Here is a 27960-nt window from a genome sequence, read left to right as displayed (position 1 = left end):
ATACTCTGAGACGTCAGACATCCGAGGATGTTGCACTGAATATTTCCATATGATCAACCGTTAATTACCCTCTAAATTCTCATTTGCAGTCGTCTGGTGTTTATGCTTTCCCTGTCTCGGAAGGCCCGAAGATTCATTAACCTGGGACAAAGTTGCGCATCATAGGGACGCTTCTTGCTATTCTGTTCAGGAGGCCATCTTACTATTGGTTAAGATAGTCATTATTGACCAGCGGAAAGTGAAAATTGTCTTCGTTTTGTTTTTTATTTTAAAGCTTAAAAGGAGCCACCAGTCTCCGTCTCTGTCTCCATTCAGGCGTTTTGTTTCTTTTGTTTGGTAAGAGGTTCAATCCTCCGTCACAATCACAGTCACGAGATTTGGGCATTTGAAAGCTGAGAATCCAGCGGTGAATAGCACGACTAGAGATTGCCCGTGAACTTTAGTAGACCCACGAGCGTCACGCGGAAATTATATTAATCATTAGAAAATCCGAATATTTTTTTCACGGTTCTGTTTGTAGTCGGAATCAAGTATTTTATTTTTTTGTCAAAAAAAATCCGATTACAGATTTGATGTGGGTTTTGTGATATCTCAACTAGGTAGTCGCCAGAATTTTTTTGGGTGCATCGTTTTCCGTACCTCGTTTTTTCGAGTTAGCGGGTTTGAATTTTGTTTCCAACACTTATCAATTTTTGTCCAAATCAGCAGGCATCTACATTGAAATCCGTGCTAGACTCCTTTGTTGTTTTCCGTGTCTTGAAAAAACGTGTTGATGGCCTCGTTAACCAATCTGATGTTGGAAGGCAATCAACGCTTTAATGGCAACAATTATAACGTCTGGAAGCAGAGAATGTTGACCATTTTTTAATATAGGCGTCTTGACCAACTCGTTTTGGGCAAAGAGCTCAGTCCTGGTACAGCTGGTACCGATCAAGATAAGTTTGATGATCGAAATTAAGAGGTTGTTATGCTTCTCAAACTTTCTGTGACTGATGATCAGTTACCACAGATTCCTTCTGGCAAGACAGCTGCTGAAATCCGGCAACATTTGAAGGAATTGCATGAGATATCCGACAAGAGCTGAGCTTTCTTTCTCAAGAATCAGTTGTTCTCCATCATGATGGACAAACATATGTCTTTACAGGAACATCTTAACAAGATTAAAGACATTCGAGATCAACTTGAAGCCATTGGTCGGACCATGGAGGAAGAAGATATGGTAGTCATCACTCTGAAAAGTCTACCAAAACCTTATGAGCAATTCATAGAAACACTCAACATTACCTCCACTATTGTTGATCTGAAGTTTCTGAAGTTATGCACCAAACTCATGCAGCAGGATTGTTGGAAACAACAGTTTGGTAGTGGTGCTTCATCAGCCTCCTTAGAAAATGCTTTTGTTGCCAAATATCAATGCTCTCAGTCTTTTCAGTAGAAAGGTTCTTCTCAGCCTTTTGATCTCGTTAAAAAGAAAAAGTGTGCAGTGTAATTACTGTCACAAGTTCGGTCACACGAAGAAAGATTGCCGACAGAGGATTGCTTCTGAACAGAAGAAACAGGGAGGGCCCCATCAGACAGCGAATGTTGCAGAACATTCCGAGCAGACAGAATCTGCCTTTTACGCCTTTATGGCTAAAAGGTCTTCAGATCATGTCCCGTCTTCGACCTGGTACATTGACTCTGGTGCATCACGCCATTTCTCTCACATGCGTGATTGGTTTATTGACTTCTCACCTTTTAGTGATTTAATAGTATTCATCGGAGGTGAAGAGTACACAGTGGTTGGCAAAGGTACAGTTCAGATCCAGTCTAGTGGGCGCACACTCATCTTCCTGAATGTGTACTATGTTCCTGGTATGGAAATTAATCTGCTGTCTGTCAGCCAGATTATGAGGAACTCTCCTCAGCTTGATGTAGTGTTCAATGCGCACAAGTGTTCCATTATCGACAGGGACACTAGTCTTACGGTTGTTGTTGACCTAGAGGATCATGGTCTATACAGGCTTCTTGACACTGAAGATTCTCCAGAAGTGGCTTTAGCAGCTCGTGTTTCTCCCATCAGCACTCTATGGCATCAGCGATATGGGCATTTAAACATGCAGTATCTCTCTCAGCTCTCTCGGGAGGGACTTGTGTCAGGGTTACCTGATATTCAGACTCAGCAGTTGGGAGTATGCAGCGCCTGTCAAGCTGGCAACCAACATCAGTCTTCATTCAAGGATGGAGAATCTTGGCGCGCATCTAAGGTACTCCGGTTAATTCATGCTGATATTTGTGGTCCTATGCATACACCTTCTATTACTGGTTGCAAATATTTTTTGCTTATTGTAGATGATTTCAGTAGAAAGATGTGGGTGTATTTTCTAAAATATAAATTTGATGTATTTAGTATCGTTCAGAAGTTTAAATCCTTAGTTGAAAAAGAGTCTCGCTGTAATATCATAACTCTTAGGACAGATAACGGGGGGGAATTTTGTTCTTCTGCTTTCTCCAACTTCAGTGATACTCATGGCATCAAACATCAGTTAACTACACCCTACACTCCTCAGCAGAACAATGTTGTCGAATGTCGCAACCGTACGGTTGTTGAAATGGCTCATTCCATGTTACAACACAAGAATGCTCTGACCAAATTCTGGGTTGAAGCAGTATTTACTGTTGTCTATCTTCTTAACCAATCACCTACTCAGGCTGTTAAGGGAAAGACTCCCGAAGAGGTTTGGTCTGGCCGTATGCCTAAGATCAGTCACCTCAAAGTATTAGGCTCAGTTGCATATGTTTGGATTCCAGCAGCTAAAACTCTAAGTTGGATTCCAAAAGCCAGAAACTCATGATGACAGGATACAGTGATCATCACAAGGCCTACAGGTTGATAGATATAGCCACTGGTCGTCTTAGCTTCAGTCGTGATGTAGTATTTGATGAAGACAAAGGATTCTTTCAGTCTCCTCCTTCTGAGCAGTGTTCTGAGGATCAGCCTCACAGTGTTCTTCTTCCGGTAGGTCCACCTGATGGGAGGGATGATACAGCATCAGTATTTGATGATGCACTACCTAAGCTTCCTCCGAAAAATAACCCTACTCTTGCAGCTCCTATTGTTCCTGAGCCTTCTCCATCTCTTCCTGATATTGGTTCCTCTACTCTCTGGCCTAAATGGTGGGCTAAAACCATTGGTGATCTCCAGGATAATGAGCTCCTTGAAGGTAGAACTTCTAGACATAAGAGCAAACAACAGTCTACAGTAAATTTTGCTCTTATGGCTAACCTGCACAGTATTTTTGAGCCTCAAACCTATTCAGAGGCTAAGGGTACACCTGAGTGGGAACAAGCTATGGAAGTTGAATTCCAGAGTCTTCAGAAGAATCACACTTGGACCCTTTCTGATCTTCCTGCAGGGAAAAAGCCCATTAGCTGCAAATGGGTGTATAAAGTGAAATACAAAGCAGACGGAACCCTAGACAAGTATAAAGCTCGCCTTGTTGCTCGAGGGTTCTCACAGAAGGAAGGCATTGACTATGAGGAGACCTTTTCTCCTATAGCGAAGATGAGTACCATACGGCTTGTCCTTGCCTTAGTAGCTCAGTTCAATTGGAAAGTCCATCAGATCGATGTAAAGAGTGCTTTTCTGAATGGTGACTTACCGGAAGAAGTCCACCTGACACAGCGTCCAGGATTCAAGGTTGCCGGTCAAGAACAGAAAGTCTGTAAATTAGTCAAAGCACTCTATGGTCTGAAACAAGCTCCTCAGGCTTGGTACATGAAAATTGATCAGTACCTCATAAATCATGGTTTTCAGCGAAGTCCATCTGATGCAAACCTGTATATCAAGCATACTGGTGATGATATTCTGTTTGTAGTTGTCTATGTGGATGACCTTATCATCACTGGCAGCTCAACACATTTGATCCATGGGATCAAACAGGATTTGTGCAGCACTTTTGATATGACAGATTTAGGACTTCTTCATTACTGTTTGGGGGTTGAAGTCTGGCAGACTGAGAACAACATCTTTCTCTCTCAGTCCAAGTATGCCAGAAATCTTATGGACAGATTCAGAATGCAGGATTGCAAACCTGCCACGACTCCTATGGAACCAGGGCTCAAACTTTCAGCTCAATCATCCTCACCCCTTGTGGATGAAACTTTATTCAGGCAATTAGTGGGCAGCCTCATCTACCTTACTGCCACTAGACTTGACATCAGTTTTGCAGTGAGCTACATTTCCCGCTTCATGTCAGCTCCTAAGGCTGATCATTGGATAGCAGCGAAGCGTGTGCTGCGTTATGTGCGTGGCACTCCTGATTATGGACTTTTGTACACTCGAAGTTCTGATCCTATACTCAGTGGTTACACAGATTCTGACTGGGCCGGTTCAATTGATGACCGTAAATCTACAACTGGGTATGTGTTTAATCTAGGATCCAGTGCTGTCACCTGGACTAGTAAGAAGCAGCAGGCAGTGGCTCTCTCCTCAACAGAAGCAGAGTATCGGGGAGCAGTTAAGGCATCTTGTGAGGCAATTTGGCTTCGAAGTATGCTTGCGGATATGCATGTTTTCCAGACAGATCCTACTCCCTTGTTCTGTGATAATTAGGGAGTGCTCAAACTTGCCAAGAATCCAGTCTTTCATGAACGAACAAAGCATGTAGAAACCCATTGTCACTACATTCGCCAGCTTGTTGAAGACGGATCCGTTCAGTTGCGATATGTTCCCACAACGGAGCAGCCCACCGACATCTTCACTAAGCCCCTTGGTCCTGATAAGTTTGTAAAATTCAGAGGGTCTATCGGTGTTGTAAATAGATTGAGCATTAAGGGAGGGTATTAGAATAATGCTATTTAGTGTTTAATGCTCATTCTTATTAGCTGTTTCTATTTTTATCTTTTTAGCAGTTTCTTAGAAGAAACTGGTTGTTTCTATTTCCTAATAGAAACTTGATGTTTCTATTTCTGTAAATATCTCTGTATTACTTATTGAGCTTCATTTGCTCATGTAAATCAATTCAATTCATTCATTGGAATCTATATGCGTGTTTTCGCATTGTTTTTAGTATAAGAAGAGGCTTGAGGGTCAGTTAGAGGACACACTGAGGGAGACCAGTTAGTTCGATTTCTGGAGCAGGGTTAGCTGAGAAATTAGAACTAGTGGTCTGGAGAGCAACAGGAGGCAGCAAGTACGGAATAGAGAGTCAAGATCAGCAACAAAAGACCAGCGCAAAGGCAGGAGAGGCAGATGCAGAGGCAGCAGGAGATTGCGCAATCACTAGAGGACCTGCGAAAAACTCTTCTTCTTTGTTCAAACCCGCGCAGTTCTAGCCTGAGCTCCCTCTGTTCAACCTTCAGCTCCTCGCATTGTCCATTTCCTTAAACTTGCGTCCAGCCCACCTCTGTCTGCCAGCTCCAACCCTTCCACGCATTTTACCTGCTGCATATACCCTCGTTTCATCTTCTTCTCTTTCCGCCATCCATTCTTCTCCATAGGCTGCCCTCCTTCCTCCTTGACCTGCTCCTTCTTCATTTTCGTATCCCCTCGCTGGCCTTCGAGCTCTCTTTCCGCCATCAGAACCTGCAAATACAACACAAACTCAAAACTATTCGACTTTTATTTTCACTGTGAGATATGTATTTGGTTTAGTTTGGTTTAGTTTGGTTTAGTTTTAGGTTAGTAAATAGCTAGGGTGTATATATTTTTTAATTTCATTAAATTTAAACTTAAGTTAGGACTCATTAAGTTTCGAAAAAGAAATTTTCGATTTGATTTTGTTTTCATTTCATTTTTATTTTATGATTTTTATTTTAAAATTCTAAAAAAAGAGACTAATATATTTAAAAATTAAAATATCTAAAACATTTACAAAGTTTCAAAAAAATCATAAAAATCTACCAATAGGAGTCATAATTTTGAATGACTGAGATTAAGCCTTGTAATATTGTACATACCTTTGCTTTCTGCAAATGTTTTCCATATTAAAAAATTAAAAAATGTAAAGAGAGTATGTCCTAAAAGAATAATTGAAGGACAAAAAGAATGAAAAGGCCAAAAAAAATGAAAATATATGAACCCCAAAAGACAAAAAGAAGACCATGAAAGTGAGCAAGTCAAAATGCCACTACTATTTACTTTTTTGCATAAATAAAAGATTGTGTGCAGCTTGTTACTCATGCCACAATCCATGATAGTCAAATTGCTTAAACTTGGCTATTTCATGTTTTGAAATTTATGTTGATAGTTAGAAAATAAATCTGACCAAATAGTGTAATCTTGGCAGATCATTAGTTAGGTAGATTAGATAAAAGGTGCTCATTAGTTTAATCTGAGCCCTTGGATGATATAAGGTTAGAATTAGTTAGTTTACTTTGTAAAGAAAAGAAAAATATTGATAAGGGTTCTAGCCTAAATGCACCCTAATAAAGTGAAGAAAAAAATGGTAGGATGAGTAAATGGGTAAGTAGTAGAAAGATGGCAGAAATATCATGTGGTTATACAAAAGCACTTATGTCATTATCTTAAATGCAATTTTCAAATATGCATAAATAGTAGGCAAAGCAAAAGCAATGGTTCACCACTTCAAAATGATTAACTCCCCATCATTCATTTTAACCCCCATAACACTCACTAATTTCCCTTTCATAATAAAAATATTAATACCTATAGTTCTCTAAGTCAAAAAAGGCTCAGAGCATTTCTCTGACTTCTGGTGGGACTGGACCCTCGGCTCGATGACTTAAGAAGGAAAGGTGTTAAATTCCCTTACAATTCATTCATCCCCCTCACAAAACCCCTTTTCCTAAGGTTAAATTATTTTTGCCTAGGAAAACCCCATTATAAACACATTTTGTGCAAAAACCCACCAAATACATTTATCCTAAGTACTAAATGTATGAAAAACGCATAAGATTTCGCATACCTAAGTACAGATACCCCTTCCGCTCATTTCACCTCATATTAACTTTTTATTTAAATATATAAAAATCCCGAAAAACCCATTGGCCCATATATATTTAACTCCTTTATATAAATTAACCCCACCCCTTAGTTTATTTATAAACTATACTACTACTCCATATCCCACAAAATATATTAAAACCCCGCCCACAGTCCTTAATCCTGTATTAAAGCGCCCCCGATGAGATTAAGTGTTAATCTAATCCTATACCGCCGGTGATTAGACCCATGGGCCCCCCGAAAACTTTTTGCGTAAATCGTCGTGCAGCTCCATCGCCCGACTCCCGTACGATCTCCCTCCCCCTCATCCAACGGCTCGCATCCATATCGGTCCGGCCCGATGTCCGTCCTTTACCCGCCCAATAAGGCGGTTTTCCCCGACCCCCAGAGTGCTACGTGTCACGCGCTCGACTAGATCGGGTGAGCCCCCCTCAAAACCACTTCCCTCTCAAAAGTGGTGCGATGACCCCATTAAACCACCCTCCCGTATAATTGAAAAAATTGCCCATTGTTCATCATTTAATGAAGCCACCAAAATGAATGTTCTCCTATATAAACCCAATTACCCCTCTTTTCACTTTTTTCGCGCAATTGCCATTGAAAACTTAGAAAGTCGTTGTGACCCCTACAAACAGCGAATTTGCTCACAAATCTCCGCCATTGCTCCACGGACGCTGCAAATAGCCCAGCTCATCCATCAGTCCGTACTCTAACAAGACGAACCTCTGCAACCACCATCAACCACCATTTACAGCCAATTTCGCCCAATTCCAGGTATTTAACCGTGGAATACCAACTCAATTGTCAAATTCCAAGTCAATTCACCCTCATAACACTGTTAATTAAGGAAAAAATATCAAATTTACTTTAATTTCAACACTTTAAAGCCATAACCATCTGCAAAACCTTCGTTGCCCTAAAAACTTTGAATCAGCCCCCATACTCAAATCCACAAGAACTGAGTTATGGTTGCCCCCATCGCCATGGACGTTAGACCAATTACCACTCCCCATTTGGACCTCGACCACCTTCCCCTGGTTGACAAGGACTTCCAAATAAAGGATACCACTGCCCTAGAGCCCCTGCTCAAAGTGCACTGTCAAAGTAGGGACAGGTACCTGAACCATGCTGATAATATTGGCCTGTGGGAGTCAAACTTGCCCAAATACCAGTTCCCCCAAGTCCACATTTTCCCAGAGATTGTCCACTACTGTCAAGCCAATTACATCCCTAGTCAGAGAGCAGTCATGTCCCCAAACCAAACCATACTTTTTACCATCACTGTTGAGTCCATTAATGAAATGTTGCAGCTCCAACCAGGGCCAAACCTAACTCCCCTCTCAATTGGAGACTTGTTGGACCAGTATCCCAAGCTTAGTTCTACAAAATTGGCCCAATTGTTCCAAACTTTCATCAGAGAGGAGAAACACATCCCTAAGGATCCCCCTCCATATGTAGCTACTATTTTTTCCCCATGGGGCCAGAACATTGTAGCCATGATATCTTGTGTTTTGGGGTACACCACCAGTGAATACATTGACCAATTAATCCTTGCCTTCATGTCCATCTACACTCCAGGAGAACCTCCTGCTGTCATTTATGACTATGCCCAATTTATAGCTGATAGGATGCATGAGCAATTCCTTAGAATGAGCAATGAGATAGTTTTCAAGTATTCCTCAGTCTTATATCATATGTTCTTGTATTATCAACCTGATAAGTTCCCATTCACCCTTCAGAAGCTAGACACCAAGGGTCAGCCCAAGTCAGTCATTTTTTGGACCCCATTGATCCACAAATATCAATCTCCATACTCTTATTCTGATTTCATTGATTTATTTGTACACCCAGTCATGGCAATGTTGACTGGAAGCCCTCCTCCTAGAATCAGTCCAGAGATAAGAAGGGTCCTTCAACTGTCCAAGCAGAGAAAAGTGGGGGATTGGTACTTGTACCAAAACCACACCGAAATTAGAATCTACGGTTGCATGCTTGCACCATACAAGCTACCAAGATACCTCCCAATGAGGTTGTTTGCATTGGAATACTACAGACAAATCATCAATTCTAATGAAATCGATTTTGTGTCTGCCAAGAAGAAAGCTCGTTTTAAGATAAAAGACCAACTAGGCCCCTTCATATGCAACTCTAGGGAGGCAGGCAAAGAGGCAGACTTGATATTGCAAAACATGAATTTCCAAAAGAGCTTCACATGGAGATATGATCCTTTGGAATTCATCACAAAGAAGAGACAAAAGGTCAAGCTAGGACCTTTCATTCACCATCCCATACCTGAAATAGAAGCCTATGCCAATCAAACAGAATGGGTGGAAAATACCCTCATTGACAGGGATAGCACCAGGGTAGACATAGAGAATACTCTCATTGATCTAGAAAGACAACTTGATGAGAGTTCTTTCCTGCAGGTGTCAGAGCAATCAGGCCAACTAGAGACAACTATGAGTACCCCTCCAATTATGCAGACTCCTCAAAATGAGGAGAAGAACCTAAAGAGTAGGGAGGAGGCCACTACATCAGCAAGGGGAACCTCACACACTCAACCAGAAACAAGCCAAGCAAAAAGGCAGAAAATGAATCATGTCTCTGAACAGGAGGATACAGATGGCTCAGTTGAGGTCACAAACACAGAAGCAGAAAGAAGTAGGCCTACCACTCCATCTGAAGGCATGCAAGAGCCTTCCACATCACAGACTCAGATGTTGGAAAGGCAGCTTAGTGTGGAAGTATCTTCATTCAGCAGGCCTGCTGACAGAGACCAGGACATCAAGGAAAGATACAAGGAAATCAAAGCAAGAAATGAGAGGCTTAAGGCCCAAACATATGCTCAGTACCTGAAGTTGACTCCCACCAATCAAACAAGGCTAATGTCAGCCTTTGACATTAAAGAGGGAAAGTTGCAGATGTCTTTTATTAAGCCTACAGCTCAGCAGCCCAAGACAACATCGGATTTCAAAAAGGTGGATTTTGAAGTGTTGGCAAGGGATATTCATCCCATAGACCATATTGAACTGCACAAACAGGCTGGAGAGATGATATACTCCACCCTGACAAGTAAAGCCATAGCTGCCCATCAGCTACAGAACTCTTTGAACAACATATCTGCACAATTTCAGTTAGAAAAGGCCTCCTCACAGGCCAAGGATACAAGGATCAAGTCCTTAGAGGACTTAGTAATTGAATTGGGACACGATCCCAAGGATATAAAAGCTACAGAGCAGCTTATAAAGAAGAAAAATGATGATATTGCTGCACTTAAGAGGCAATTGAAAATACCCCAGCTGCAACATCCTCAAACTCTAGAAGTCATAGAGAATCAAACCAGACATGAGGAGTTGATGGACTTGGTCCTAAAGCTAAATGATCAACTAAAGGAGACAGAAAAGGAGTTGGACGCTTTAATTCAACTGAAGCAAAGCGACTTGGCCACAACTTCCAAGGATGTCATCCCTACAGTATCCATAGCAGTTCCTTCTACACTGGCAGCATCACTGGCACCCATAGCTCCACCTGCCACAACATTGCTAGTCACAGCAGAATCTACAACAACAGCAAGTGCATCAGGAGAGAAAGCATCAGAATTGGTTAAAGCCATGGAAGAGATGTCTATCCAGGCCACAGAGATGAACAGGCTGAGAGAAAAGGTGGCAAGTTTGGAAACTGACTACAAACTTGCCCAGCTTAAGCAAAAAGAAGAAGCACAAAAGCCCAAAGAATGAGTGAGAGAATCAAAGTCTTAGAGAAAGACTTAACACTGGAGAAACCCCTTGGGCAAACTAAAGAAATGTTGTGGGCCAATATCATTGACTCTGTCAATGATATTTGGCCATCAATTCAAGTTATTTTTGAACAAACAGAGTTAATAAAGATAGCTACAGAAGCTATCCAGAAAGTAAAGGAGGAGTTGAGAGACAAACCTGAGGATGCCAATAGACTCATCCACTTCCTCAACAGCAAGAATAGGTATGAGTTCCATGATCTAAATATATAAGATAGGACTGGGACCATTTTGGAAATAAGGAAGGTCCTTTCCAAAAGGAACCTTATGCTTAACTTAGAAGAAAAGTGACACAACATGCAAGTAGTCGTTGATAGGGTCATGGCTAAATTCCAAATTTTGAGGGAGAAAGGTCTGCCCAGTCCTTTGGTCATCAACGACAAACTCATGACACAATTGGACTATGGTAATAGGCTCAGACAGTTGGCTAAGGAACAAGCTAGCTCTTCATCCATAAAAGCACTGCCAACAGGCAAAGTTTTGTACAACACATTTGAAAACTTGTTTTTTCTTGAGCATGAGATAAAACACTTATTTCTCACCAAACCCAATTTTGCCAAATATACTGAAGCTGATGAGATCTACAGGAGGATGATGAATGTAAAATTACCTGATGCAAAATGGTGGGAGACAATGACAGATTTACTGTGATAAATTTACAGCCAAAAATTACTACACAGTAAAAATGAGAGCAGCCATGTAAAAAGATGAAAACAGGGTACCATGGTCAAAGAGTATCAGGTGAAAGATGAAAGTAAAGAAGATTCCAGCGTGAAACATCACAACTGCAAGCCAACACAAAGGGCTACAAATCCAACCATAAAAGCCAGCAGTACCAAATAAAAAGGGACAACATGAAACAGTTCATTAGCTGTCTCTATCTTCTTGCAAGAAGATATTTGTATTTCCTAAATTAAATCTCAAGTTAGTTTGAGATATTTTGTAATAATTTTTTGTATATATACTTCACAATTCGAAGTATGTAGGGTGGATTCTTAGACATTTCTATAGACTTTCTTGATCAAAGACTGTAAGCTATTGTATCACTGTTTGGACCAGCAAGCTGGATTAATGAATAAAGCCAAGACATTTCACTGGATTCATGTGTAGTGCGAAATACAAACAAGTATCTTCTCTTGTGTTGTTGTTTTTCTTTAAAAGTTTTTCCATAATCTTAAATGTATCTGAAATCTAAATGCTATAATATGGAATGATATCTCAAAATTTGCTTCATTGCACTCTGTTTTAACTATTATGCATTTAAATGTTTTCTACTAATTATCTAAGTTAAGGAATTCTTGATTGCTCCTTAGTTCAGGTAGTTTCCCTCTAATCTATAGTAAAGGATTCTTAATTGCCCTTTGCTCATGATTATCCTCTGCTCCTCATTTTAATCCCGGTTTGAGAATTCTTAAGTGCTCTCTCACCCTGGTTAAGATCATTTCACCCATCCGACCTAAAGACCTGTATTTCACTCTACTAGCTTGCCCTTTGAACACTCCCTTTAATGAGTTAATCCCAGTTTTGCTTCCCTTCTTTGACTCCATAGCCCAATAGCCCAGAGACATCATTTTATCCATCTGTTCAAGGATTCCACCATCCAACCTTCAATACAAATCCAAAACCCCCCGAACTTTAAGAACTAGCCTAAAATCTCAGCAAACAAAGCTAAATCATATAGAAAGAGCCCTCTCTGAGTCATAGGTTGGCTAGAGCCTATACTTAAAAGATTGGTTTGTGGTTACCTCGGTCTTTTCCTTCTTCTGATAACTTCTAGGGAAAATTTCTGAGTGATAACATCTACTCCCAGCCTTCAATTACACAAATTGCATACCAGTGAGTAATCATATGAACCATGTGCACCATGCATACATACCAGTATTGATCATTAACCACAGTGGCACAGCCTTTCATTTGTGCATTCCAATTAACAAAAAAAAACATGGATCACTTCTACTTCACTCATCATGCACAGGTATAGAGATTGCAGCACAAAAAAACTTTACAACCTGCTGCAAGAAGGTAAGACACTCTTTTGATCTGCTGCAGAAATGATATGACAAGGAAACTGAATGATAACAAAAAAAACCCTTACACAGCTTATGATAAGGCCTTTTCTGGGGATTCTCTGAGGAAGGGAGCGTGATGGGAGACCTGGTTCTGCTCACCCGCTACAGGTTTCATGGTGGTTCTGAGGGTTAAGCTCGCGGGTCTGACCGCTACCTCACTGTTTATTCACCCTTTGACCCTCAAGGCCCACACTCTTACTGGTTTCCTGGTGGTTAGACTACTCTGCTCTATTTTTGCGGGAACCCCGTTTCATACTTGGCCTATCTCTCCTGTTTTCTCGGACGAAAGTTTTACTGTTGGTTCCCGATGGATGCGGAGGACCTCGTGGACTACGAGGAGGACCCATCCCCCGACCAAGTCATATGGGCATCTCAACCTGGCCCCGACACTGGTCCCCAGTCTGCCAATACTCAACAACTAACAGATGCACAGTTGATGCCCGTCCACCCACGCTCCTCTGGCAAAACGCCCCCGCCTGATGTTCATTTTGAAGACCTCCCTGGCCTGGACTGCAATCCACTTTCTCCGACTACCCACAACCTGCTTGGCACCAGCCTTCAATCCTCTCCCACTTTCAACTCACCTTTGGTTTTGCCTCCGCCTCCTTCCATGCCATTGAATGTACCCTCATCCTCCTGTGCTCTGGCTGGACCTTCAATCCCCATAAACCCGGCACATTCTTTCGCCCATCTGGGGTCCTACAGTTTAAACCCTAACTCTCTGATCCGCTCCAGGTGTTTTAGCTCACCCATCCCAAACCCTAAATCCAACCAGACAACCCCCCGCAGCTCCTCTGAGGCATGCAGAAGCCTTCTGACGGAGCACCCCACGGGCCGACGCACAAACAAGCAAAAAAAGGGAAGGTGCCTCAAGGTCGTGGATACAGACATTAATCTGACCTTCGGCGAGGATGTACCGATGGGAGATGTGGCTGATACGGCAAGGAAGGTTTTAGTTGGGTGTGTGCGTGGAAGAAACTACTCGGTTGAGCGTCTGCGCCATTGGACTATGGAGATTTGGGGTTCACTGTTAAAAGAACTCCCCATCATCAGGGTTTTGGCTCGTGGCTGGTTTGCCCTACGTTTTCACTGGGAGGAGTATACGGATTGGATTCTCTCTCGCTACTGGCACCTTGAGATGGCACCTGTGCTTCTCAAGCGATGGGATCCATTATTTGATCCGGAACGTGAACAGCTGGGAGCGGGACCAATCTGGGTTCGACTGCCGGGGTTACCCATGCAATTTTGGATCCCTCAGGTTTTCAAGCGCATTGGCAACGCATTGGGGACTTACCTTGAACACGATCAGTCCTACGAAAAAACTGGCATCATGACCATGGCCAGGATCCTGGTTCACCTTGATACTAGAGAGGGGCTAGAAGAGAAAATTACACTCCACTGGAGGCACTTCTCCCACAAGCAGATCCTAGACTACGAAGGGGTCCCCTTCCGCTGCAGAAGGTGCCACAAAGTGGGGCACCTGTACAAAGATTGCCCGCTTCTCTCATCTCCAGCTTCGGAGACTGCACGAGGGGTCAAACATCGTCGTTCGGAAGAAAGGAACATGAACGATCAGCCACAAAGACAAGCCCCTTCAAAGGATGTTGATGGTGTGTCGACACAGCAGACCAAAGTACCAAGAAAGTCCTCTCCATCACCTCCTCGGACGCGCTCCAAGTCTGCCATTGGAACGGCACCTTCTCCGGGTAATGACTCTATTCCAATCAACTCTGTTATTCTTTCAAATGATATTCCTTCTTCTCTGGTTTTTCCCACTCCCCCCTTGCCTCTACTTCGTGCTCTCTCCCACCATTACATGTAACATCGTCAATCCTCCCCCTCCTCCACGATGCCTCCATCTGTCAGAGGGACTCCTCCTCCCCCCCTTCCTTCTTCCCCCACCACTGCATCGGGATCCCATACCTACAACCTTCGATCCAGATCATTGCTTTCTCCACAGCTTGGTTTCGGTATCCCCCCCCATCTGCTGATACCAAACCCTCCAGAGGTCGACCATCTAAGATTGCAAAATCCATCAGGTCTGCAATGGCTGATGTAGCACAGGGTCGACAATCCACTATTGAAAGGGCACTTAGAGCATCCGAGCCCTCTGTATCTGTTCCTCCATGATCTGGTTATCCTTCAACTGTAGGGGACTAGCCAACCCCAAAAAGAGATTGGCTCTCAAGCGTTTACTGAACAATTCCAACTGCGACATTCTCTTCCTCCAGGAAACCCTTGGATCTTCCGAACTTATAACCAGAACCCTTCTCTCCCTACTCCCGGGCTGGTATTTCCATGGTTTAGATGTTGTGGGCAGATCAGGGGGTCTTGCCTTGGGTATCAACCCCAAATCGATAAAAGTTATTTCTACCTGGGGTGGGAGGGGGTTCTTAGGCATGGATGTTTTTGCGAGAGACCTGGGGATCCATATTCGAGTTATAAACATATATGCACCAAACCAGAATAGGCTCGAATTTTGGCACTCCATCCTGGACAGTCCACTCATTACAGGCTCCACCATCATCGGAGGCGATCTAAATTTTTCTCTTGGAAATGAGGAATCCTGGGGTCATCACTCTCAAATTGACCCTATTATAGACCAGATGGGCTTTCTCCTGGAGAACCATAGACTCATTGATGTCCCCATGAACAAGAAATTACCTACGTGGCACAATAGGAGAACCGGTGATGCAGCCCTAGGAAGGAGGCTGGATAGATTTCTAATTCATGAAGATCTCCTCCGATCCCTCACACTATTCAGACAATGGGTTGGATCGGGAGGACTATCAGATCATTCACCCATTTTTCTACAAGTCTCGAGCCCTTCCAGCAAGCCTCGTGCTCCATTCAAATTCAACTCTGGCTTCTTAAAAGACCCGGACTATATCAAACTTGTCTCGGATTTTTCGAATGCTCAACCCCCTCTCGGGGAGCAGAGAAAGGCTGTTGATTTCTGTGGACGCCTAAACAAGCTCAGAACTCTTACAATGGATTGGTCAAAAAGGAAAAAAGAAAGGGATGAGCAAACCCTCAAGGATTTAGAAGATCAGATTGCCTCCCTAACTGATGAAAAGGGGCTTGGTTTCCTCTCAAGCGACACAAAACTTCATTTAGTTAATCTGGAAACACAGAAAGCAAAGATCTTATTGGAAAAAGAAGAACTATGGAGTCTTAGAAGTAGAGCTATTTGGCTTCAAGTTGGTGATGGCAACACAAAGTTCTTCCACAACTTCGCCAATGGTAGGAAAGCTACAAACACCATCTAGCAGCTACCCATGGAGCGGGAAGGTTGGGCTTCCACCCACCCCCAATTGGAAAGGTTGGATATATCACATTTCAAATATCAGTTCACAGCCCCCTCTGCCACCACACTCCCTGAAATCATTAATCTGGTAGGCCACTTCCCTAGATTTGTGGATCCTGATGGCACTGAAGATCTTTTAAAGCCTGTCTCTATGGGGGAGCTAGAGGGCACCCTTAAATGGTTCAAGAAAGACAAAAGTCCAGGCCCAGATGGCTAGCCTGTTGAATTTTACACTGCATTTCTGGATATTTTGGGGCAGGATTTACTTGAGGTCGTTGAAGAAAGTAGGCTCTTGGGCCGTATCTATACCCTTCTAAATTTTACCTACTTAGCTCTGATCCCTAAGTCCGACTCCCCCGCTTCCTTCAATGACTTCCGGCCTATTTCTCTTTGCAATTGTCTATATAAAATCATATCCAAAATTATTGCTAATCGCATCAAGCCCATCCTATCTGAGCACATATCCCAGGAACAATTTGCCTTTCTTCACCACAGACATATCCAGGAAGCTATTGGCTTGACCCAGGAAGCCCTACATTCAATTAAACTCAAGAAGCTCAAAGGACTAAATCTTAAAATAGATTTAACAAAAGCTTTCGACAAAGTCAGTTGGTTATATATTAGAATGATTCTCACACATTTGGGATTTTCCCTGATCTTCACAAACTGGATCATGGGATGCATATCTTCAGTATCATTTGCTATTCTCATCAATGGATCAGCCACCCCCTCATTCCATATCAATAGGGGCATAAGACAGGGTTGCCCACTATCCCCTCTACTCTTCCTCTTGGTTATGGAAGGCCTGAGTAGATTGATTGATTCTGAAAAGCCAATGGGGAGGCTCAGGGAATTAAAGATCACTGAAAATTTCAATCTGACACACCTCCTCTTTGTGGATGACATCCTCATTTTCCTAAGTGGAGGGTGGGTTGCTCAAGCACATGGCTGTGGGGGTGGCATCCTTTTCCATCTCACTGAATCACATTCCTTCCAGATTAATATGGGTTTGGGCCATGGAACAAATAATCATGCCGAACTGATATCTCTCCGACACCTGATATATTCCTTCCAGATTAATATGGGTTTGGGCCATGGAACAAATAATCATGCCGAACTGATATCTCTCCGACACCTGATATACTTTGCCATACTTCAACAATGCAGAAAATTACAAATCTATGGGGACTCAAAGAATGTGGTTGATTGGTTTAACAACACTGCCACTTGCAATGCTTATACAATGAGAACTATTATGGATGAAATTGTTTTTTTAAAACATATTTTGATCAGATTTCTTGCTCTCACATCTACAGGGAGCGAAATGAAAGGGCGGACAGGCTTTCGAAAGAAGTGACGAATCGTCCTCTAGGAGAATGGCTGATTATAGAACATAAACCAGCAAGAACATATCAGTATTTCCACAGGCCATGCATAAACAGAGAACTACAGAGGGGGGACAGCCCCTAATTTTATCAGAAATTTTTGTTTATAATTTTGTTCATTATTCTGGCTGCTAAGTCGTTTTGTATATAATCAGTTTACACAGTCATCACCTATGGTGACATTTTGATCTTTTTGTTTGAACAAGCACAGTACACCCCTCGGGGTCTTTTTGTAATATTTCTATTTCTTGACAGTGGACTTCGGCCACAGTACAGCATATGCCTATGGGCATCTACAGCATGTAATTTCATCTATAATGAAATTATGATTTTTCTTCCCGGGAAAAAAAAAGATGAGGCCCTTTCCTGCTAAGGAAGACAATGAGGCTTCTTGACAATAACACCTTTACTGCTGGCAATAAAACACTTGCTCCTAAATAGGTCATATTCCTTCAATAGTTGCAAAGATGTAACATAACACGCGTACCTAAAACAAATGTTGCTCTGATCCCTCCTGCCTTTAGATGCCAATGACTTATGATGCCCACTGCTATAGTCTGGAATACACAGTCAATCTTACCAATCTTGAAACTGCACATAAAACCCTACTTCCTTCAGATTTGAGTCACAGAGATATTTCAACGATAGGGAGCTAATGATATTTCAGATATTCAGATATTAGATCTCCAAAAGTTGTCACAATATTTATGCAAGGGAGATCATACCTTAATTAATAATGAAGCCCTTGATGTGACATATGACTTTAAACAAACCTCTGTCCCTAGTCTTCTCGCACAGGATTGTGCCATTGATATTTCAGAACAGTGACCAATATAGCACATCATAAACCAGCGACTATAAGAACCACTGTGTTCCTTCAAGACAATTTACGCTTCAGAAGAAGCTTGCATACACTTTAGATCTGTAGATTCAGATTTGGATCATGACATACCTTATATGCATGTATGCTGTCAAGGAAACCTTAAGTAATCTGCACTTTGCTATTAAAGTAAGTTCCCATATCAATATCAAGCGAATAGCATCAGTTTTGTTCCTCACGACTTGCTTCAGAATTTTGCCCACATCTATAATGACCTCATCCTGGTGTAAAGATATTTCAGAAACCAAATTTAACCAACCTTCATACCATCATTCTATCAAATCAAAGGCTACAGGTATCTGTAATGGATCCGAGCCTCACATTAGGTTCATAACATAGGCCGAAAGTTTAGGGTTGCAGCAACCATATCCAAATAAAACAAATCCCTTGATCCTTGAATCAATTTGGTCTTTCTTGCTTCCTTCGCTAGTCCTGCAGAGATTCAATCAACAACGAAACCCTTATCATTCCATAACCCAAGAGATAACCTGTTAGGTCCCTATAATACTAATGATTCCCCCATTACTATTGTCATTGTAGCCCTTATTGTTATTGATGTGCCCCTATTGTCCCCATATTGTTATTATTGTGCTCCATAGAAGCCCACTATTGTTATTGTTGTGCCCTTATATTATTATTGTTATGTCGGCTTTGATTATATTGTGATACCTTAGACTCCTATTTATAGAAAGGAGGTTTTTGTCATTTGTATCATCCAAGAGGTATTCATTTGTGTAATGTAAAGGAGGTTGCACCCTCGAAGAGGCTGATTTTGAAGTCAGTGCTTTGGATTCTAGGGTTTCGTTGTTCCAAACAGGTCATCGTGGCATTTCCACAATAACTTTTTTTCTACGATGTTTCGGAAGCTAAAATTAAAACCCATTTGAGCCAAAATCTTAATGAACCTCGGGTCCGAATTTCAACTATTTTCTCGCTATATTTTCGAAGGTATGATCCAAGCAAGTTAGGGTTTTTGCAGGCTCTTGAATTACATCCCAAACAGGTGACCTTGGGAAAATCATCATAACTTTCTCTCGGAGCATCGGATTGAAATTTTGTAAGAAGTTACAAAAAGAGAACGAACTGTAGTTTTCTGCATATCAGTTTCAGGTCCGAAGGTCGAACTAGTGACACGTGGCAGGTCGTACAAGTACGCTCTACTGAACCAGTCTATAATCAGGTCATCGTGGGAGATTTGGCATAATTCTTTCTTGAAGAATCCAATATTGATCAGACTGGGGGGGTAGCAAAGGGGCTTTGTTACAGCTGTGATAGCAAATACACAAAAGGTCATAAGTGTGCTAAGATGAAATTATTTTACATAGATTATGAAGAGGAAGAAAAGGAACAAGAAACATCAAAAGAAGAGGATATGCATCAAGAATCAACCCTAGAGAAAGGAGAAATGAATCCGGCCATATCTTGTAATGCATTGCAAGGAATTACTACTCCTCAAACTCTCAAGATAGAAGGACATATCAAGAAGAAAAAGGTAATAGTGTTGATTGATTCGGGTAGTACCCATAATTTTATTCATTGTAAGATAGCCAAGGAATTGAATTGATTTCTATATCCAACACCAGAGTGTCAAGTGATGGTTGCAAATGGAGGAACCATAAATTGCTCTGGAAAGTGCCATAATATCAAGCTATCCATGGGAGAATATGTATTGAATAGTCTTATGCTTTCTGTTCAAATGGGTGGTGTTGATGTTGTACTAAGAGTCCAATGGCCACAATCTTTGGGTACGATAGCTTTTAATTTTCAAGAACTTCTCATGAAACTTTGTTGGGAAGGAAAGGAAGCTGAATTAAGGGGTATCACAGGGAAACCGGGAAAAATAATCAGCTCTAACAGCATGACAAAGCTTCTAAAGAAAGAACAACGGGGTGTAATTGCACAATTATGTTCACTAGAAGTTCCCACATTGAAATAATCTATTTCTCCAGATCTCCAAAAAGTCTTGGACGATCATTCCAAGGTGTTTGAGACTCCCAAAGGCCTCCCACCTATTGGTTATCATGATCATGTTATTCATTTGATTCCAAGAAGTATTCCTCCAAACATCAGGCCTTACAGATATCCCTATGCCCAAAAGAGTGAAATTGAACGCATGGTTGCAGAAATGCTAGAGGCTGGTATAATTCAACCTAGTCAAAGTTCTTTCTCTGCTCCAGTAGTATTGGTGCACAAGAAGGATGGATCATGGCGAATGTGTCCGAATTGTAGGGAGCTCAACAAGCTCACTATTAAAGATAAATTTCGCATTCTTGTCATTGATGAATTATTGGATGAATTACATGGAGCAATTTCCTTCTCCCATTCTCGTCATTGATAAATTATTGGATGAATTACATGGAGCAATTTACTTCACCAAGTTGGATCTTCATTCAGGATATCATCAAATCAGAATGAAGACTGAAGACATTCCGAAAACAGCGTTTAGAACTCATGAGGGTCATTATGAATTTTTGGTCATACGTTTTGGCCTTCAAGGTTTGATGAATTCCATTTTCAAACCCTTCCTTAGAAAATTTGTGTTAGTATTTTTTAATGATATACTAATCTATAGCAAGTCTTGGAAGGATCATGTTCAACATGTTGACAGGGTGCTCAAAGTATTGGAGGAGAAACAATTATATGCATAAACCTCCAAATGTTTCTTTAGAGTACAGGAGGTGGAATATCCGGGTCATATTGTATCTCATGAAGGTGTTAAGGTAGACCCTGGCAAAATTAAAGCCATTAAGGAATGGAAAATCCCCACATCCACAAAGCATCTGCAAGGATTTCTCGAGTTGACAGGGTATTATTGCAAGTTTGTTAAGAATTATGCGAGAATAGCAGCACCTCTAACAACATTATTGAAGAAAGATGCAATTTCATGGACTCTAGAAGCAACGAAGGCCTTTGAACATCTTAAAGAGGCAATGTGCCAAGCACCGGTCTTAGCTACATCAGACTTCACAAAAACCTTTATCGTGGAATGTGATGCCTCAAGAAATGGAATTGGTGTTGTTTTAATGCAAGAAGAAAGACCCATTGCTTTCAAAAGTCGTCCAATCAAAGGAAAGTATTTACACAGCTATTTATGAGAAGGAAACGTTGGCAATACTACATGCACTTAAGAAATGGCGACCCTACCTAATGGGAAGACACTTCAAGGTAAAAACGGATCATGATAGTCTTAAATACTTTTTAGAACGAAGATTATTGTTAGAAGAGCAACAAAAATGGGTCACAAAGATGTTGGGTTATGACTTTGAAATCATCTACAAAAAAGGGAAGCAAAATGTTGTTGCAAATGCACTCTCAACAAAGGATGAGGATGTGGAAGCATTGCTTTGCGCCATTTCTATTATCCAACCAGATTGGATAAACGAAGCAAGGGATGAATGGAAGAATGATGAAAAAGTGTGGGCACTCATTCAAAAGTTACAACAAGATCCCAGTACATCTGATACATTTAGCTGGAAAAATGATTCGTTATGGTACAAAGATCGTTTATACCTCTGTAAGAATTCCCAACTCAAACAAAAGATTCTTATGGAATTGCACACCTCTCCCTTTGGAGGGCACGCCGGATTTTAAAAACTTACCACAGGGTTAAGAAGGAATTTTTTTGGGATGGCCTTAAATCTGAGATTCAAAAATTTGTGGCGGAATTTTTAGTTTCCCAACAAAATAAAGTTGAAACAATTAAGACCTTGGGGCTATTACAACCTTTATCTATTCCAAATCAACGTTGGGAAGAGGTTTCAATGGATTTTATCACAGGTTTACCCATGTCCGAAGAAAAGAGTGTCATCATTGTAGTAGTTGACAGACTTACCAAGTATGCACACTTTTGTGCATTATCTCATCCATTTAAAGCCAGTACAGTTGCTACTGCATTTATGGAAACAATTCAAAAGCTACATGGAAACCCAAAGATTATTGTAAGCGACGGAGATCCCATTTTCACTGGGAATTTTTGGACAGAATTATTTTCTTGTCTGGGTACTCAGTTAGCTCATAGCTCATCTTATCATCCTTAATCTGATGGGCAAACTGAGATAGTAAACAAATGTTTGAAAGGATATCTTCGTTGCTTTATATCTGATAAATAGACACAATGAGTCAAATGGTTGCCTCTGGCTGAATGGTGGTATAACACTTCCTTCCAGACTGCAACAAAAAGGACCCCATTTATGGCACTTTATGGATATCATCCACCGTCCCTCACGTCATATTTAAGAGAAAATTCTAAAGTTCAAACAGTGGAAGATCACATCAAGCATCAACAACAAGTTCTCCAACTGTTAAAGGATAACCTCACTTTGGCACAGAATAGAATGAAACAACGGCAGATCAACATCGCAGAGAAAGAAGTTTTGATGTATGTGACTGGGTATTTCTACGGCTACAACCGTATAAACAAATGTCCTTCAAGCAAGCTAAGAAGGACAATAAATTATCACCAAAGTATTATGGTTCGTACAAGGTATTGCAAAAGATTGGTACTATGGCATACAAATTAGAGCTTCTTGTAACTTCCCAAGTGCACCCAGTTTTCCATGTTTCAAGCTTAAAGAAGGTTATAGGTGACAAGCTCCGAGTTCAAACAATATTGCCAGAACTTGATGAGGAAGGAAAAATCATATTGGAACTTGACGCAGTCACAAAAACAAGAACTCGACAGTTACGAAATCGATCAATTTCAGAGTATCTCATCAAGTGGAAGAACTTGTTAAAGATTCCACATGGGAGGATGAGAATTTTATATAGAAGCATCCAGAACTACTCAAGCATTGAGGACAACACTTTTTTGAAGGAGCGAGGCATGTTAGGTCCCTATAATACTAGTGATTCCCCCATTATTGTTGTCATTGTAGCCCTTATTGTTATTGATGTGCCCCTATTGTCCCCATATTGTTATTATTGTGCCCCATAGAAGCCCACTATTATTATTGTTGTGCCCTTATATTATTATTTTTATGTCGGCTTTGATTATATTGTGACCCCTTAGCCTCCTATATATAAAAAGGAGGTTTTGTCATTCGTATCATCTAAGAATTATTCATTTGTGTAATGTAAAGGAGCTTGCACCCTCGAAGAGGCTGATTTTGAAGTCGTTGATCTATTTTTTCTTCTATTTTGTGAGCTGGTTGTATAACATAACCATAACCAGAAACCCTTTTCAATTTTGTCTCTCCTTAGATCTTCAAGGATTCCAAGGGGCCGAGAGAGCTAAGAGTCTTATGATTTGCGTTGAATTCTTGCGATACTACTCATCGTCACTTATAGACCTTGATAAAGATCTCAACTTTGAAGGGTCTTCCTTACAACAGAGATCCTTAGTTTGGCATTATTACAGTTGAGCATTTATGGAGATTTGTCCACAAATTTTGTGATTGCTTTCTCTTCCTTGGGCTTGCCCTCACCTGAGCTTTGATACCATGTTAAATTTCGATGATGTGTTCTTTGCTTTGAACAATTACTTCAATGTTTCATATTAGCCCATTTACAATTATGATTTAGATCCATTAGCAATCCCATAATCCATAATCACATTGATAGTAACTGAAGAAAGAACATAAATGATAATTGCAGAAGACAGGCCAAGACAAGAGAACACACATATTGGCTCAAGGCAAGGAAAAACCCCAAGACGGAGAAAAACCTTAATCGATCTTCTTTATTATAAATATTAAATATTCATAGAAGGAGAGAGAGAGAATACAATCATAGTCAAAGTAGACTTGTCAATACTACTATCCAGATACTAAGAAGATAACCCAGTTTAACACTGACCAAACATAGAGGAGATAGCCCAATCAAATTCAGTCTTCAGTCTTCAACCCTAACCAGAGATCAATGATGGTCAAGGTAGCTACAAACTTGACTTGATCCAGGATCAATAAATGTGGCCTCTTGCACTGAAGATAAGACACCCAAAACAGGTTGAATCTAGGCAGACATACAGTTCTGGTTAGGGCACATATCAGCCCTAACTTACAACAACAACCCTATGAAATCACCCTCAAAGTACTTCGCTCTTCCTTGTTGTAGGTGTGGTCCAGGCTAGGCTAAAACATAGGCATCATATCCTTCATGTAACATATGTTGAACCCCTGTAATATTCATAGAGGGACTACGGCCTGCAAGAGAAAAGACGCAGTCCAAAATAGCCCTTAAACACATATTGCATAAGACCAGACTTCCTCTAAGCAACCTCAGCCTCCTACCTGAAGAACTCGGCTCATGAAGAAGACCAAACAAATCCCAAACTAGCCCTTGATACCTTCGCTGGAAATCATCCTCTTCTGCGGCCATTTCAGAGAAAATAGAGAGAAAATGGATGTGTCGAAATGAGGGTGGAGGCACCTCTATTTATACAATTTAGTGAGGTTGAAGAGACGTAACCTTTGGGTTTAATGAATCGCCATAAAGGAAAGGTCGACCCTGAAATTTTGCATAAATTCAAAAACCCATTTCTCCTTGTCCAAATTTGATGATCTTTATATCGATTTTGGTCCTCTCGAAGAGAGGAATTCAATGTTGCAAATTGCAATTATCTTCCCCATAGGAGCTGTCCAAAGTGGAATTTATCCCTAGTTGCCAATTTTAATACCCTGGCTTGCAGCATGTATCTTGTGTTCTTGTGTTCTATTGTTCTTCTTGTTTTCGCAGTTGTTGTATGATAAGAACAAACATAATAATAAGAGAAGCTAATAAGTAAGAAAAAAGTAAAAAAATATCACAAGCAGTTATCAAGTAAAGAGAAATTATCCTGACTACTACCCTATAGATTTCTCAACATTTTCACTAAACCAACTAGCTATGTACTAAACTAGCCAATCCATACAACATAATAGAACGTGACTAAGGAACCATGGAACTCAAATTTACAAAAAAAAACACAACAACAACAATAATTTATGAGTGGCACAAGCTAATACTCAACTCTAGGGCCCTATTAATGCCATGTAATTAATGTAATGTTAAATTCTTAAAGTAAAAGAATGAAAGCAACATTTTCATCCCTTTACATAAAAATTTTACATTACAATTAGTTGTTTCAGAATGTTTGAGAGTGATCCCAATCTCATTGGATTTAATATGGAGAAAGAAGAATTTTAAATCCAATTCAAAATTCATTGGATTTCATATGGAGAAATTCGAATTTTAAATCGCACTCAAAATTCAGCAGACTTAACAGTTTTTGAGATTTCAAGATTGCCAGAATTGCAATGTTTCCATTGCATTCTATCATGTATGAGGGTATGGAACTAGCATTTAATCAAGAGCACCAACCCCTCTATGTACCTTGATGTTGGTGGCATTGATTGGTGTACTCCTTTGTTATGACCCTAGTAAAAATGTACCCTTCACTCAAGAAAAATCATGTATTGGTGCGTTAAGCTTTTTCCATCTTATTTTAATGCTTAGAGGGTGATTTTGATTATAAGGATTCCAATATACGCAATGATTTTGATTATTTGTAGTTATTGTTGTAACCATTGGATCCTGCCGAGTTGCACATCAAAGAAAGCCCAAGCACCAGAATTGTCAGTAACTTCCTCTATTGAGTCGACCAATTTTTATTTGGTTGTATCTTAACCAGCCAGTTCCGGTAACACTGAGTGGTGCTGGGGGTGTTTTTTCTGCCGGACAATCATATTTTAATATTCAAAGCCGCATTCGGTCAGGGATCCAACATTTATACAGAGTTTATGGCATTAAAGTTGCTTGTCAGTCTGGCTCTAGAAAAAGAAGGCTCCAAAATTCAAATATCTGGGGAATTTCTGCTTGTGATCAAGTGAATTAACCAGAAGTATACTGTGAGGAATTTTATTTTTCAACCATTAATCAGATTATCAATGAACTCAGTCTCTTAATTTCCATTTTTAACATTATATCTTTCTCCCATGCGTATCTGGAAAGAAATTTTGTTGCAGATGGACTAGCTAAAGCAGGAATCCAGCTTGATCATGGGAAATGGATCATTTGTGAAGAAGTAGATGGGCACTTTTCAGAATATCAACGTCTACCCTTTTAATGTTCCATTATTGCTGTTCCAGGGTTACTGTTGGCAAACAGTGACCTAAATATTTTGGGGATATACTGGAACCTTGTATTCCGTAATTTTGTTTATAGCAGAGTACGAATGAGCTGTGCGGGCAGGAAGTTCAATATTTCTAGTTACTTTCTGCCTTATCATGATCAATACTGTGATTATATGATGGCTCGGCTAGACAAAATTCAGATGGAATAGAAGCGATAAAGAGAATGTATGAACATCTTTGTCACATTTGTAGTCCTTGGGAGGATAATTGAAATACTGAAAAGCACTATGCAACAATTTATTTTTTTAATAAAATTACAGTCTGTTTTTTCGAAAGTAAATTAAAAAATGGTTTTAAAATTGGCCGACTCTTCCAGATTCAGGTCTTAAGCACCTAAAAACAAACTAAAATATGATTACGATGTTCTATTAGCATAAACAAATTAGGGTTCCGTGTATTCAGTGTGAATAAAGGGATCAACGGAGCCTATACAAAGGCCAATTCACCGGCTTTGAACATGTAAACAACCAATAAATGACGTAGCAAGCTGAAAACATAAACAGAGATCCTCGGCTTTATATCGGTTATTGTGGTTGATCAGAGTTTTGCCTACGCTATGGTCGATTTAATTATTGGAAAATCAGATTTGAATTTTTTTTTAATCAAAACATAAATCGGTACATTTAGGGAGGAAGGGTAGAGAAGAGTGATGTACAGTTTGCTGGCGGAGGCGTCGTCGTTGGTGGCCTGGACTGCACCTACGTTGCTACTCGGGCCTGACATATCTTCTTCCTTTACTTGGTCTGAACTTAAAATATGCCCCCTCTATATGTAATTTTCCTGAACTTTCCTCTTTAAAAAAAATTGGATGGCCATGTAATGATGGTATCATTCATTTATAATGTATAGGTGGAGGAGTGATTTATTTAATAAATAAATAAATGGATATTTTTTTATTTTTTATAATAAAGTAAAATTAATATATATTTATATTTTTTTAATTATTAAATTTAGTTATTAATTTTTAAAATATAACTGCTTCTGTTTGGCTAAGAGTTCGTCTTCCTCGAACGTAAGGAAACAGGTTAACGGCCCAAGACCCAGAGGCATTTGGCAGGAGTGAAAGCCTGCTCCTTTACGGACCACCAGCGGGTTATTCCAGGTGGCGTGGTTTTCCTTGATAACAGTGATGCGTCAACCAACATTCGCGGATAGCAGCCAGAGATGGTTGTCCTCACTGTTGGTTTTGACAACTAAGTTTGATATGTTTTTCCACCTTTGAACAAAAAAAAAAAAAAATAAGGGTTATATAATTTATGATCTCTATAGTAATAATTTACAATCTCTACAGTCATAATTTACGATCTCTCTGCGATAATAGAAAAACAATCTGGGGCACGTGTGTCTACGGTCTGGCTTGCTAATATCAGGTGCACACATTCAAGTATGAATAATTCACCACAATTACCAAAGATTACCAAAGGTAGACCTAGCACAGTTACTCTACAGAGCCTCTATGAGTATATAGA

General features: G+C 40.5%; 1 protein-coding gene across 4 annotated transcripts in view; it reads right to left on the bottom strand.

The window, feature by feature from the left end:
* Window positions 1-27307, bottom strand: part of LOC149257644 (leucine carboxyl methyltransferase 1 homolog) — a 247296-nt gene extending 219989 nt beyond the window's left edge. For 2 of the 4 annotated variants that reach the window (XR_016256758.1, XM_089414497.1), the window contains exon 1: window positions 27147-27306. Coding sequence is in view for 3 of the 4 variants with exons in the window: in XM_089414497.1 (XP_089270623.1) it covers window positions 27147-27214 (68 nt within the window). In the remaining variant the exon portion in view is untranslated. Of the gene's footprint in view, window positions 1-27146 lie in introns of all 4 variants that reach the window. The other 2 variants (XM_089414501.1, XM_089414502.1) reach the window with 1 other exon arrangement.
* Window positions 27308-27960: the final 653 nt, after the last annotated feature.

This window comes from Pinus tabuliformis, chromosome 6 (assembly GCF_031772625.1).
Source record: "Pinus tabuliformis cultivar Carrire ecotype Pingquan chromosome 6, CPIR1, whole genome shotgun sequence".
Classification (NCBI taxonomy): Eukaryota; Viridiplantae; Streptophyta; class Pinopsida; order Pinales; family Pinaceae; genus Pinus; species Pinus tabuliformis.
This window is presented reverse-complemented; position numbering and strand designations above follow the sequence as displayed.